At 34.8% G+C, this 15,554-nt stretch overlaps 1 protein-coding gene across 2 annotated transcripts in view; it reads left to right on the plus strand.

Moving 5' to 3' along the window:
• Positions 1 to 6,943: 6,943 nt before the first annotated feature.
• Positions 6,944 to 15,554, plus strand: part of LOC112155129 (general transcription factor IIF subunit 2) — a 47,644-nt gene continuing 39,033 nt past the window's right edge. For both annotated transcript variants that reach the window (XR_004949919.1, XM_024286582.2), the window contains exons 1-4: positions 6,944 to 7,103; positions 7,187 to 7,260; positions 7,404 to 7,422; positions 7,645 to 7,789. Coding sequence is in view for 1 of the 2 variants with exons in the window: in XM_024286582.2 (XP_024142350.1) it covers positions 7,038 to 7,103; positions 7,187 to 7,260; positions 7,404 to 7,422; positions 7,645 to 7,789 (304 nt within the window). In the remaining variant the exon portion in view is untranslated. The remainder of the gene's footprint in view (positions 7,104 to 7,186; positions 7,261 to 7,403; positions 7,423 to 7,644; positions 7,790 to 15,554) is intronic.

Below are 15,554 nucleotides of genomic sequence, written 5' to 3' on the forward strand. Positions count from 1 at the left end.
AAAACAATTTTTTTTCAACCACAGAGACACAATGGAGGGGTCAAAGAGCCACATGTGGCTCAGACCCCTGGTCTCATGCATACATTTAAATGGTAGGAGACAGCTGCTTTAAATCACTTAAAAAAAGAAAAAGAAATGCATAACTAAAGTTGCAACTCTTAACATAAATTCTTCCTTTGTTTCTGCAAATCTGCAGTTAAGACTTAGAGGAACTTTTAATGAGAACTGTGTGCTTTTACAGCCTGTGACTGACATCCAGCTGTTCACCTTCATCCATAAAGGAACAGAGGGGTTGGCAGTTACTTCCCAACTCTTTTGAAATTACATTTCCTTCACCCTGCCTTTAAGGAAGAAGCACGCCGAGATGTAATTGTTATTGCTTATAACATAAAGTATATTGCAACTCTTGAAGAAAACAGACATAATAGTGATTTATTTGCTAAAAACTACAATTATTATTGCTTGCATTGGCAAAACCAAAGTCTTTATCAAAAAGGCAGTAAGAGATATGCAGTTTTTTGGCACAAAAGTACACCGATCATCCAGAGTGATTATAAATATACAATTCTAAAGCTTTAGTCATTGAGTGATGTCCAGTTTCTGACAAAACACAAAACATTTTTGAGAATTTCACAGATGTGTCATAGCTTAGTTGTGGTTTCTGTTTGAAGCTGTGGACAAAATGAGACCCACAGGGACAGGAGAATACAGTCTGTCCTGATACCTGTGAAGGTTTTTTCGTAGACCTCTTTTCAAGTGGAATGAGGGTAAAGACTCAAGGACGTGTTTATGCTGCAGACTTGCGTCAGCAATGTTTTCTCCACAAATGTAACATGGGTCTGGCAATCTACTATGAAGCCTTACTACAAAGTTCCACAGCTATGAATGTATACAGTACAAACATCACAGCACATTAACACAGTTTGATGGAGTGACAAAAAAAAAAAAAAAATCATTCAAGGTTTCAAAAGGAATGCCAGTGCAGAAAATGAACAGAAAAGCATGAATTAATCAAACTGTAATCCTAGCTGTGAATTGCGCAGTGGTGAGTGAAAGGGAAACTGGAGAGCGGCTGGTGGAAACATTGGTTTTAATAATGAAGGAGTGAATCTAGGGTGGCACAGAGCCCTGGTCAAGCTGAGTCAAACAATGTTTGAGAAGAAAAATGTTTCCTCCTGCAGTCGGTAACATTCTGGTATTTGGGTTTTAAAGTTTCCAGCTGATGACAGCGGGTTCAGAAGAAAGTGAGCCTTAATCTAAATTTACAGCAAAAAATCACAAGTTACATGCTGTCATGTCAGATATACGCTATCTTCTATTCCAAAATACAAAATGAAAAGTTGAACAAGTACATATATATTATTTAAAATATTTAGATATTGTACTCTTTTTTTTATTTTTTTTTTATTACTGCACCAGAGTTCAAAGACTTTTGATTGTAGCGCCCCCATCAGGTTGCAGAAGTATTTTTCTTCAATCAAAAGTGTAAGAGAATGCATGAATATTAATAAAAAAAATCATCTAAATTGATACTAAAGCTGGAAGATGAACCACTTCAAAAAATATGAGCCATATTTTTATGTATTTCATTTTTTAAAGTCTCTTTAATTTTCTTGCTTACTGCCATTTGAGGTCATAATTCTGCCTGGGCGAGGGCGGGGTACACACTCAACAAGTTACCAGTCTGTAGCAGGGCAGACAATCACGCATGCACATCTAAGAACAAATTAGAGCAACCTATTAGGCATGTTTTTGGACTTTGGGAGGAAAAATCATGAATGCACAGAGAGAACATGCAAGAAAGATTCCAGCCGGGATTCAAACCCTCACCTTCACACTGTGAGGTGAGATTGCTAACCACTGCACCACCGTGCAACCCTTTCTTGCTTACACATAATTTAAAATACACATAAGGATAAAATCAGTTTTTTTCCATAGCAACAGTCATTGTGTGCACAGAATTTTCTGGCTGTTTTTCCTTTTGTCGCTTGCTTGCAAATTTCAAGACTAAATTTGCCCACATGAGGCTGCCATGGTAACAACCCTTTAGCATACTGTAGAAATTATGAGATTTTTTCATATCATCTTTGGGTCTTGGGGGACGTCTCACTCAAGACAGGAAAATGACACAGTGCCAGTCATGTCAGAACCCCCTTCATCATCGTCCTGACTGACACAGTTTTCTGGGCTGACCTTGATGGGAAAGTTTAAACCTCCTGCAGCACTGTGCCAAGCTCATTTTATCCCCGATGAAAAGGGAGTTATGAAGCATTCATCCAGCAGAGGACAGGCAGAGGACTGCAGGAGCTTCTCCTAAATCCAGGCGGGCACAACGGGAGGAAGTTAAGGCTCACGATTCATCGCCTCACCTAGTGTTTTGTTTTTACACACACTTTCCACAGAAGCCAATAAAGCCGATAAGCTGTGAGCAGAAGGCTGGGGAACTTTAGAGGCTCTGTATAAGTCTTGATGTGGGTGAGAGCTGTCCTCTCTGGAGCTTCATGAGAAAGCGCCGACAGCTGCTCAGTTGGCATCACTGACTGTGTTGCTCAGATTTGTCAGGTTACTCTGCAGAGAAAGATGCAAAACAGGAAGTTATTTAACTAATATCTCTTTCCAATTGTATTTATGTTTATTTTGAACTGTACAAATATAATGAATATGAACTTATATATTAAAAAATAAGTTACAAAAATGGCCCAGTAGATATAAAGTTAATCAAGATTTAAGTGCAACTTGTCACTTATACAAAATGTTGTAGATTTAAGCAAGAATAAAAGCAAGAAGAGGAAAAAGTTTTTTTTAATGTAATTATAAAAAAAGAATGCATCAAAACTATTAAAATATTCACTGACTTAGTTTGTAACTTTTAACTGGCTCTGTTTCTTAAATTACAAACCTCCACTGACCGTTTTCAAAATGCTTTATTTGGTAACTATTAAATTAAAGTAAAAATCATAAAATGACGCAAAGGAAAAACATAATGAAAGTTTATTTTTTTATCATCCACAGTGTTTTTGTCTTTGTAATTTAAAACTCACAATTCTATGAAACATTGAGAATAATCGGCGCTGCATGGTGGTGTAGTGGTTAGTTCTCACACCAGGTTCAAATTCAGGTTGGAACTTTTCAGTGTGGAGTTTACATGTTCTCCTCCTGCATGTGTGGGTTTTCTCCAGGTACTTCCGCTGCCTCCTTCAGTCCAAAAACATATTTCCTGTGTTTATTGAAAACTCCAAATTGCCCCTACGTGGGAATGTGTGATCTGGTTTGCCTCGTCTTTGACTAACAGGTGGCGGGATAGGCTCCAGCAACTCCTGACCAAAAGTGATTCAGCAGGTTTAGAATAAGGATGGATGAAAATTAGCCAAATAACAATGTCATTTAGTTTGTTTTGAGCATGATTTTATTTTTAGATGGGGCAGGAGTGAGGTAAAGTATTGGGAAGCCTTTCATGCTTTGGATATCAATATTGAAATCTACAGTAACTTCGTGATTATTTTTTTGTTTGAACTTTATTTAAAGAAATCTAAATGAATTTGTTTGAAATAAAACATTTCATATTTGTTCACATATCTTTAAAGGACCTGTCCTGCTATGTTAATGTTGAAGCTGAAAGGTAACCACAAAAATGAATGACATTAAGTCTCAGAATCCTTTTATAAGTCTAAAATAGGTCGAAATGAACAACAGAATAAAATTGTTTATACATCATTACATCTTTAGTTAAAATACTGTTGTCTTATATTTAAAAATATAATGTTGTTCCTATAATTTTAATGATTTTTAGAATATAAAAATAATAATTTATGAAAATGTGTGTGAGTATTAAAATTAAAGTTGAACATTATTGCCCAATTGAAATGCTTGAATAGGATCTTCTTCCTCATCAGCGAGTTTACCAGCAGACATTAGGTCTCAACAAATATATAACAGACAAAAAATACATTTTAACACAATGATTGATTTTATTGATCACTTTAATTTGAAGATTCATTACAGTTTCCGTTTTTTTCTGTTTCATTCATTCCTTCAGTCATCCTCTCATTTAGACATTTATTTTCTAGCAGTTGTCCACTAGATGGCAGTATATTCCAATGATCTGATGCCAGAAGACTGTTCAAAGCTCAAGTACAAAATGGGAAAGATCATTTTAATCTTAGAAATATTTGGTCTTTGTTAATGCGCTTCATTAAAATGCAAAAGGAGTATTTCTTGATAATTTTTGATCAATTTATGCTTAAATTTCACTGGACTTCTTTTATATGCGAAAGACTTGCAAAGCTTCCACATATGAAGGATTTTTTTTAATCAAAACTATTTTTTATTTTAGTGCAGTTTCTTTACTTGCACATCTTTACACCGTGTTTTTGGTGTGCTGAGGTTAGTAACTGTCCATAATATTATGCTGAAACCATTTCCTTTTAAGACAAGGACCATCTGCATTCAATTAATTATAAATCTTTGAAACAAGATAATCAAGTGGACATAAAATGTTTAAATAAAATTAGAGAAAGAGATGCAGAATTAGGTAATGGACTCAAAGTGGAGGTCACAGATCTTCTTTAGATCAATTCTTCCTTTTTTTAAATGATTTTTTTTAGATATCAGATGCAATTTGCATGAATATTTGACAAATTCCAATGAATTCTCTGATTTAAACTGTTTGAACACTGGAGTTTGATTTAGAATTGACTTCTCATACCATCTGGATACTGTAAAATTGTAATTGTTACAATACACTTGAAATTTTGAACTTTTCTGACATAAATACCATTTTGGCTGCAGATATTCTTTAATAATTTTTTAGTGGTTGTCCACGAACAAACTGACAGTTCATTCTCCACCCCGAAAATGATTGCAAATCCCAACCAAACGGACTGCCAAAATTTCATTAGCAAAAATAATTTTTTTTTTTTTTTGCATAATCGGGAATAAAAAATAAAAACAAAAGATTTGGCAACAGGATTACCAAATCATCAGCAGAACATCTGTGGAGATTGTCCACAAGAGTTCCTGAGGGGATTATGTCGCTGATCACCTTTCGCTTTTCTCTGCACACCTCCTCACTGGTGTAAATGTGCGTCAGAGTCTACATTTCCTGTGTCGGCTGAAGAGAGCTCACTTAAATCTACCTGCATCTTTATCGTCTACAGCAGCCGGAAAGTATAATGACCGGCAGTAACGGTTTTGCAGGAGAGCTCTAGCATCTCTCAGACAGAAAGACCCTGAGGAGGGTTAAGAGCTGCAAAGAAAACTCTTGAAGCGAGCACCAAATTATCTTCTGTCTGGAGTAAACGGCATCAAAAGGAAATAATTTCTCCAAGGATGATATCTTTATTTCTCCAATCTTCTGGCAAATAATACTAAGATTGCACTCAGCAGCGCTGGAAGGTTAGACAGAAGTTTTTATAGTGTTTTTAGAAATAACTAATTTGCACAAAAAACTGGTTGCTTTTGAACAGAGAAATTTCCAGAATTAATCAGTTCTCGTCCATCCTTTTTCTTTACCGGTAATACCTTTTTCAGAGTCACAAGGCTACAGAGACTGCTGTGTCACCATTTGTATCTTAATTCTACATAATCTACTATAACTTAATCTTTTTAAACTAATTTTGATTGTAGTAATTGTCATGAAAATTGCTTAATTGTAATTATAGTTGTAATAGTTGAAAACAAGATTCAATTTATTTTTAATCATAAGCAAATGGTTGACATACCTGTTTCAAAAGAATGTGTTAATGTGTACAAAAATGGGTTTTGACATGTGTGGTCAAAAACTGTTTGTTGACTCATTTTAACTCACAAAATATAAATGATTAAGTGATTTAAAAGTCTGAACTAACCCAAAACTGCTCATAGAATGTCTCGAGTAAATATGCCTTGACTTTAATTAAATAATACATTTAAAGTTAAAAATGAAAAAGGAAAATGATGTATGCTTAACCTGCATTTATTTTCTTTTTAGCAACAGATTTTCCAACAAATTTTGCAAATATAAATATAAAAATTTATAAAAATGCTCTTACTATTTTAACTTGTTGTAAAACATACTAAATATACAGTACAAGTGTAGTCTCAAATAAAAACAGAATAAAAGGCATTAGTAGTTTTCTGATTTTCATCTGAAACAGTGACTCCTTTATTTTGGCTCAGTTCTGAATCTTTTCTTTTTCTCTTTCTGTGATTTCTTTTGTCACAATTTTACTTTCCTTTTATTTTTCCTGTATTGTTTGGCTTCCACCACCATAAGAATGCACCATTTACCTTTTAATAAACTTATTCCTGCTCCTCCTTGCTAAATTTTACATTCATACGTTTTCCTTTTTATAGCAAAATACAATTATTTAAAAACATTTTTGATGGAGATCAAATTATGTTAAATTTATTAGTTAGTCCAGAAGCTTCTACATAAAATTGCAAAATTGTTTAAACTGTCTTAGAGGTTAATTTTTTTCCCTGTTTATATATTTGTTTTCTGTACAGTGTGTATTAATATTGTGTAGTACTGTACCTGACTTTTACAATAAAGTTTCTTTAATAAAAAGTGGTTTCAGCTAAAACCAAACACACTTAATTGTTCACATTTGTTGTCCAAGAATAATAATTAATATATATATATATATTGGTGAGGATTTGTCTTTTTATGGGTTAGCAGACACAAATCTGAGTGGGGTTTTCTCATAAAGTAGCCAATGAGGTTCTAGGAGTGGCTAAGCCCCGCCCCCTTTGTACACGCCCCTGCTTTTCGCTACTTTCACCATAAAGCTGCTTTAACTCACTTTTAAAGACACTTCTTTGGTAATGTTGTTGCCAGGACGTGCCAATATAATGTACAACCAACATATGGTTAGTAAAAAGAAAATAAAACACACAAAACAAAATGTTTGTCATTTTATTTTTCAGCCATCACCTTTACTAAGTTTATTCTGAAAAGCCCGACAGGAAATCAATTTTGGAAGCATACCGTTTGAATCTCACAGGTGTTTTAAAAAGGTAATTTTGCAAACTGTGTGGAAGTCTTCGCCGTTTGAAACATGTCAGACAAAGTGGAGGTTAACCTGACAGGAGTCAAACAGAGCAAAGGCGTGTGGCTCGTTAAGGTTTGTTCACGCACTACAAACGGAAGCTACCAGGCCAATGTACAAAATAAAAGAAACAAAATAATCACCTTTTTCCCCTATAGGTTCCCAAATACTTATCCCAGCAATGGGACAAAGCCACAGAAAAGGGAGAAGTTGGAAAAATTACAATTGGCAAGTATGTATAAGACTAATATGTATTTTTTACTGATTTTATGGTAAAACTGGTTAAATTAATTGCTCCTACTTGGATATTATAGCACTTTTAACTGGGAAAAATATGATTCGCACCACTCACCACTTTACTTCTACTTTTTACAGGAAACAAGGTAAAACTGAGGTGAGAAAATCTCTTTTATTTCCCCCAAACACTTTTCAAAAGCAATCACAACAACCCCAGCACTTTCTGTTACTGTTTGCTGTAGTCCATCTGTTTGTTCTCTCACTGACTCACAGCAATCAATAGCTTCACCATACCATATTTGACCTGATCTGATTAAATAAAGAGCCGGCTGGTAATATGACTAGCCAGCCATTGTGTTGACTAAGCGGTTTTCCTCAGGTGTGTTTCAGTCTGAGTGAGGATCTGGCGGCCCTGGGCTCTGCGGAGGAGAAGGATGCATCGGTGCAGGTCCCCAGGGATCATCCCTTCACTATGCAAACTGTGGGCGGACAAACCATGGCTGTCTTCAGCCAAAGCGACACAGGTCAGTGTCTGATTCAGCTGCGCTCGCCTCTCTTCTGCCGGGTAATGTCATCTGGATCACTCGTTTGGCGATGAAGGGCGGCTTCAGGGTCTGAGCTGAAAAATAGATTTGATGGAGTGTGATGCCTTCAATAAAAGACACGGCAGTGTGGGGTTGTGTTTCAATAAAGTATATCTGATACACTTTGAAAATTAGGAGGGGAAAAAACTGAAATCCCATTTTATAAAAAAAAGAACTGTTTGATCTACATGCAGGCTGAGAGCTTAGGTGATTAAAACATGACATTACTTTCAGGTCTCCTTAGATCGTTCTGATTAAAACCTGATGTTGATTTATTCCTCTTAGATTGCACTGTAAAATTCATGAGAATTCTCAGAACGGCTCCTTATTTATGGAGGACATTTGCTGCCAGGCACAATGTGTCACACTGCTTTCCCAGCCTCAGGGATTAGTTTTACGTCAAACTATCAAAGTAGCTTCAAGCGAGTTAAATTGCCAAAGTTTATTTGGCAACTTAGAGCGGGTTTTATTTGAAAATAGCTCTTTTATTATTACCAATCCACACAGCTAACTGACAAGGCTGAACAATAATTATTTTATACCAAGTGAAAGGAAAAATAAATGTAAGTGTCAATTATTGCCTTAATCTTGTAAGTGCTATACTTGAGTCAAAAATAAATAATAATAGGGGACAGGGAGCACAAATCAGCAACAAAAAATACCCTCAGGCTATTCCGCACCTGCCAGGGTGCTTTTAGTAAAAAACGCAGTGCCTGCCTGCTCTACACAGTGTTTTTTCAAACACGGATAAGGCTCCACATAATTAGCTTGCGCTGGCTCAGAAACAAAAAAAAAAAAGCATATTTTTAAGCATTCCCCAGGCGAGACCAAATTAGTTTAAAGCGCACACTTTGACTGCAGACCAAACCTTGATCCAGGGAGGCCAAACGTGTGAAAATGGAGCATCCCGTGCAGCTTAGCTCGCAAAGATGATGAATACGAGGGGTGTAAGCAAATATCTAGTCAGTGTACTTTTGTTTTCCATTAAAATATTTCCTAAATTACAAAAAGAAAATCTCCATGAATTTTCTTGGATACAGTCATTAAATAACATGTATTTTACTAATGTGAAAATTGTATTAATGTTCAGATAATTATTAAGTTATAATAATAAAAAAAAGTGAATTATTGTCTGGTACTGTCTTGAGACATATCGGGGTACGTATCGTACCATGACATATATATCGTGATACATATCGTATTGCCAGACACTTGCAAATACACACCCCTAATACACACGTGTCTGCATCACGAGGGGATACACGGCTAAAATGCACAGAACACGTGTGAAGCAGACGTTTCCAAAGCTCACGGAGCTTCAGAGAGGTGACAGCCATGCTGCTAATGTTTTGTGAGAAGAGCTTGAATAGAGTTATACGCCTCAGGGACTCCACATGTAGGTGTTCTAACATCTACATGTTTGTTCACTTTATTATTTTGATAATGGAAATGTTGTGATTCACCTGAATGATATAAAACCTCAAGAGATCAGTCACATTTTTGTACGATTTTAAATTGTTAAACAAGCTTCCTGGAATACCATGTTCTACATGTAAATGTATTTAAATTTCAGTTCATAGCAACTTTTTTGCTGAATGCTTCAATAAAAGGATATGTTCTATGTGATCCACTTTAAAATGTTTTTTTAGGTAAGTTTTGTTCCATCCGGGTTTTATTTAGTCTTTGCAGAATTTTAATGAGATACGCAAACTTATTTTAAAAAGCTCTTTAAACAACATTAGTATATTTTTTTCCCTTGTTTTTTTTGTTGTTAGGATCCACTCTAGTTAATTTAGGATTTTAAGACGGTTGTTTGTTTACTGCTGCCTTAAGGGCTGAAATTAATGCCACAGCACTTCAGTTGGTTGGTCCGGACTTAAATTAGGTGAGTTTATCTCTGTGGTTCATTTCTGTTTTGGTTATATGTGTATTTTATTGTGTTTGGGATCATGCTATTGCTTCAATATTCAACTAATTCTGGGTTATCATACAGATGCTTAATTTCCTTTAAGTTTTGACTTAACCGTGTGCTATGCAGTCAACTATCTCAAATTTTAGGTCTAAAATGTTAGTTTTTGTTATTTCAGTTTTTTTAATCAAATTTGTGTTTTGTCTTTCAGAATAATTTTGAAAGCATCTTACTCAACATTGATTGAAGCTCTTGCTAAACAATTTAGGGAAAATATTTTTACCATTTGGTAATTTTGTCTGCTTCCAAACAAACAACCAAGCGCTGGTATTGCAGGAAATTTTTTATTGTATTTTTTTGTCCATTTCAGATGACCAAATGTGCAAATAATAGGACAAATTGCCCCCCAAAAAGTATCAAAATCAAATGAATTTCCTTTTTGAAGAAGTATTTTTAATTAAACCAATGATACAAAATTTAATTAAAAATACTTTATCATTTTTATTAGGGAAAAAATCAATTTGACATAAATGTACTTCCTGATATATATATTTATTATAAATTTGAGAAATCTTTATTGAATTGTGTTAAATTACAAATATGTTGTAAATCTACTTAGTAATATTTTTGACAGCAATATTTTTGGTTATTTTGGCTGTTTTAGGAGAAAAAAAAACAAGTTTCATTTTTTAAATGTATATTTTCACCTTTTAATTTATGTATTTATAAATGTTACATTTACCAACTAAATATTTTGTTGGCAAGCAAATGTGTAACTTTAAGTAAAACATTTATTTTATGATCAAATATTTAGTATATAAACAAACTATTTTATTTTATAGAATTAAACATTTATTTAGCAAATTTAATATGGAACCTGAATATTTGTTTTTCAAACTAAATATTTAAGTTTTGTAACTAAATATTTATTTGTTAAATAAATATTTTGGTTAAATATTTAGCTTTTTAACTTGATCTTTAGTTTGTTTTCTAAATATTTGACTTTTTTGCTTAATATTTAGTTTGAAGCTAAATATTTAGTAAGGAAAAATATTTAGATTGCTTGGAGAAATGAATATTGCATTTAAAATTTTACTATGCAAGTTTAATAAAGGCACCCCATAAAGAAATCAAAAATACTTTTTGCAGTGACACCCAGTCCAGGACACTTTATAACATCTATGTATACAAATAGTTCTAAACTTAGATTTAGAACACATGCTAACTGTAAAACTGACCACTATTAAATAGATTTAGCCTCAGTCAGGAAATCTCTGCCCTCTTAGTGAACATAAAGACCATTCTTTTCCCTTTTTTCTTTAGATGCACCCACACTTCCAAAGTGTTAATCACTCCTACACGTGGTGAAGGATTTTTTTCCCTCTATTTTAAAGCTCTTTTCTGTGTCTTTAGTCTTTTTTTTGGAGCCATTAATGGCCTTAGCTCCCTATAACATGCCCCTGAGATCTTCAGCACAAAAATGAATGTAGTGTGATGTAAATAAAACAACAAAAGCAGTGGGTGTCAAAGGGTTCATTAGGTTGTAATCTTGTGCTTGTGAATGTGGGAGCGCGGCTCTCGGGATGCATTAAAAGCTCTTCGTTTTTTCATAAAGGTGTCAGTGCTGCAGATGGCTCACTTGACTGTGAAAGTGCTCCGCAAACAAGAAGTGGAATAATGTCCTTCGGAGATGCGGTGGTGTGCAGTCTGTATTTACCTGACCGGCGCTCGGCTCCTCCCCCACTCGCGCACAGGAAGGTGGGCTGGCTGACACCGGTCTCCCACTCGCCTTTTGCACAGAAACACGCACAGAAACATGGTTTCAGCCCTCTACCTGCCTGTAAACGTGCACACCTCACGGGGCTTGATCTACTTTCTCAACCTTGAATTTTTTTATTTTGCACACCTCCACAGATTCTGACACCTGGAACAAAGCAAAGGAGGTTTTTGCAAATTGATGTAAGAATTAAATAGAAACCCACAAGCTTTTAAAAGTTTAAACATCTCATCTAAAAGCTACTCTGTTTGTATTAAATCAGCCCAGATTAGATGCGGTCAACACATTGCATTACTTTTGTGTGTGTACACAAACTACTGTACTACTGTACTACACCCTTCATGTAAAAATCAATATGAATGTCACAATGCCCTACAAACCTTTGGTTAGTTTCCAGATGAAGGAGGAAATGCGGAGGAGGTTTCTATCTTTCTGCTCTGTGTACACAAACAAACCCATCCATGACATGCATGTAATGTAAAAGTTTGAACAGACTTAAATCATTCGAATATCTAGATCTTCTAATATTTGGACAGAATCTTAATGAGCAGGATTTCTCCTTAAGCGTGTATACTTGAAAGCATGTTTTTTTTTTTTTTTTTTTTACTGCAGATCTGCATGGACTTAGCTGCTCTCTCTAGTTAGCCCATGTTTGTTTATTTGAACTGACACCACGATGTGAGCTGTGTGTTTGAAAGCTGCACTATGCTCAGCTTGTCATCCCCTGCAGAGCAACAGCAGGTCATGTTCCAAAGAAGAAAGACGCGTGTGACATTTGTGCAGCACACAAACAGACAGAACTGCTCCCTAAACGTGAAGGGTGGGGATGCATCATAAGTATGGACCCTTAACTGCTGAAAATGTTAACGATATTCAGTTCTAATAATCGCATGTAGGACTCCTAGTCATTAGTTTGCATTTTCATGGTCGGAGTTAGTAGATGACGGGATACATCGCACATCTGCAGAGCATTTAAATAATCTAAGAAGCTGCTAGCCCCCCCTCGTTGTCATAGTTTCTGTCTGATTCTCCAAAATGAAAAGTATTTGACCAGTTTCTATTGCTGCTACAGCTCCAGCTGAGTAAAAGATCTTCTCCAAACCAAACAAAACCTTTGTGACAACCTGAGGTTGACTGACTTTTTTTCTATGTTGTCAATTTTTTGTTTTTATCTTTTAGCTACAACTCACTTAACCACAAGGGGGCACACGCCAAATCTTTTGTGTGTTAGTCCCAAGTCCTGGTAGATATAGAGTGGGCATCTACATGTGACCCAAATGTGACCCTCGTTAAAATTTCTACCAGCTCCTGTTATAAAATCAATAATAAATGGCTCCCAGCATTTTCAAAAATATTATTTCTTGATTATGATTGGCTAAATTACAAGATATTTTAGACCTGTGGCAACAACGCTATCGCATGACCATTTTGTGATGCATTCTAGCTGATTTCTAAAATGTAAATGAATAAAGTTGATAGGTAGAGCTGACACTTACAGGACAAGTGGGAAATTTAAAGGTTTTTTTTCTGTGAAATGCAAAACATCCATGTCTGAATAATATGCCAAGAGACTGTTTTCAAAGAATTCTGTATCAAGCTAATTTGGACAGAATGATGAATTGTCTTTAAACATGAAATTCACAGTACCAGTAATTGTTGTAAGACTGTATTTAGCAAGGTGTTTTTTGTCCTATCTGAAGAAAAAAAAAAGTATCCTTTTGCAACAATTTTTCCATTAATTGATTACCACAATTCCTTTGCGTTTAATGGTTTTGCGAAGGTTTAAAACATGTTTTCCCAAATGGTTTTCCCTCACAAATACACTGAGGACTGTGGTAGGCGTGTCTGACGTAATACTAGAATCAAATCATAAATCATGTGAATCAAAAACAGATTTTTTATACTAATGAATATCTCACTGGTACTGTAGAGATACAGTTGGTCAGTGGAAATCGCACTGAAGGAGGAGAGAAGGAAGTCATGGTTGTAGAAATTCTAGAGGGACATGGATGAGGTGAATTAGTGTATCCTTAGAGGGGAGAAAGGGATGATTGGGGCTAAAAGTCATATAGGTGAGGGAGGTAAAGAGGAAGTAGAAGAAGATGACTGGTGTTTAGGACAGGATTGCACATGGACAGATTTTGGTCGACTTTGCTTAAAGACCAGAAATGTCAGTGGTGAATATATTTTTCCAAAACAAAAATGAGCATAGTGTAACAAAAAAGACTTGAGGAAAGAGCTCAAAAATCGATTACATCTTTGGCAGTCATTACAATCTCAAAAAGACCAGTGATTTTAAATGTATGACTAGGAAGAGTGGAGCCAGACAGCAGAGGATGGTGGTGTGTAAGATGACTCTGGTGGTGTGGAAGATGAAGAGGTTATGGGCAGAGCTATTAAAACAAGGGTGCTGTGAGGTTTTTAGGGAGATGAGCCAGACTGAGATGGTTTAGACATGTTCAGAGGAGGGACAGTGATCATGTTGGTAAAAGTATGCTGAGGTTGGAGCTATCAGAAAAGAGGCCCAGAGGAAGATCAAAGAGGAGGTTCATGGATGTAGCGAAGGAGGACATGAGGGTGGTTGGTGTGAGCGAGGAGGATGTAGAGGATAGGGTTGGATGGAGGCGGATGATTCGCTGTGGCATCCCCTAAGGGGAGCAGCCCAAAGGAAAAGGACTATTTTAACTACAGCTGAAGTCAGTTATTTAACACTTTTCTCTTCCATGGGATGCCTTGTTTGTTCTACAAAACACTTAAAACTGATATTTATTTCAAACGCCTAAAAGTATTTCATAGCTGAATGAGATAATGAACAATTGTATTATTTCTGCAAGACATACAATATATTTAGTCACCTAAAAAGTGTGTTTTAGTTTTATTCCTGCAAGTCCGTTTTTTTAAAAGTTAAATGTATTTGTTTTTTTTTCATGCAAAATATAGTTACTTTTAATTACTTCAAAAAACAAAACCGTACATATATATTTTTAAATTATATTTCTTATATTTGGTTAAATAAAAGCTAGTTAATGAGTTTTTGTGGAATTGTAAAAAATAATACAGTAAACTGAAACCAAACCCTTGGTGTTTTGTAGTCAAATAAACTTGCTCATTATCTTTTTTTTAAGTTATTAAACTTGTCGTAGATGTCTCTTGTTTTGTAGTCTCTGAAGGCTGATTAGTGAACCATTGTATTCTATAGTTGTAATTCCACAAGTTGAGTAAACAGTTTAATAAGGAAAAGTTCATTTTATTGCCCTTTTCTAATATATTTAAACAACAAAATTCTATATTTTAAGAAATTGGATAAAACATTGACAGTATTGTGTTTCATTCAAAAAAGAATAACATAACTAATATTAGTGGTGCACCAACAATGGTGAGTAATATCTGAGCTCCACAGTCATATAGTTTTCCTCCTTCACCACGATTTGAGTAAATAAAAATACTCAAACGCAGTTTTAATCTGAATTTTCTTTTATATTTGTCCTCCATCATGAGAAAAATGCCACAAAAACATGTAAAAATACAATTTTCATTAGTGGGTCTTTAAAGTACTGTAGGTACTTTGTTAGTTTTAATTTCTGATGATGTCATAGCTGATAGAAAAATACTATTTTGGAATTCTGCTCTGTATTAATTAAAAAAAACACTTATTGCATAAATATTCTTCTACATTTTGATGCACTTTGATGCATTATGCAACAAATAATTCTGATTTGCTAATTAAAAAATAACATTTTGGTTATAAAAGTATATTTTAAATAAAAGTCATTCTATCATTCTAAGTTGACATTCTCTCCTTTTTCTTTTTCCCTGTAGAACAAAACTTGATGTACTCTCTTTAATAAAAAGGAACCATTAACTTGCTCAAAGTATGAGACATTTTTTTACTTATTTTTTTTATTTTTCCAAGAAAAATCTTGTCCTTAGAAAAGAACCATTAACAGAAATTATTTAAAAGTTTAAGCACAAAAAACTCATTTATTTTGCCAATGCCAAAACATCTCTGAAGGACAAAC

This window comes from Oryzias melastigma, linkage group LG21, assembly GCF_002922805.2.
Source record: "Oryzias melastigma strain HK-1 linkage group LG21, ASM292280v2, whole genome shotgun sequence".
In the NCBI taxonomy this organism is placed as follows: Eukaryota; Metazoa; Chordata; class Actinopteri; order Beloniformes; family Adrianichthyidae; genus Oryzias; species Oryzias melastigma.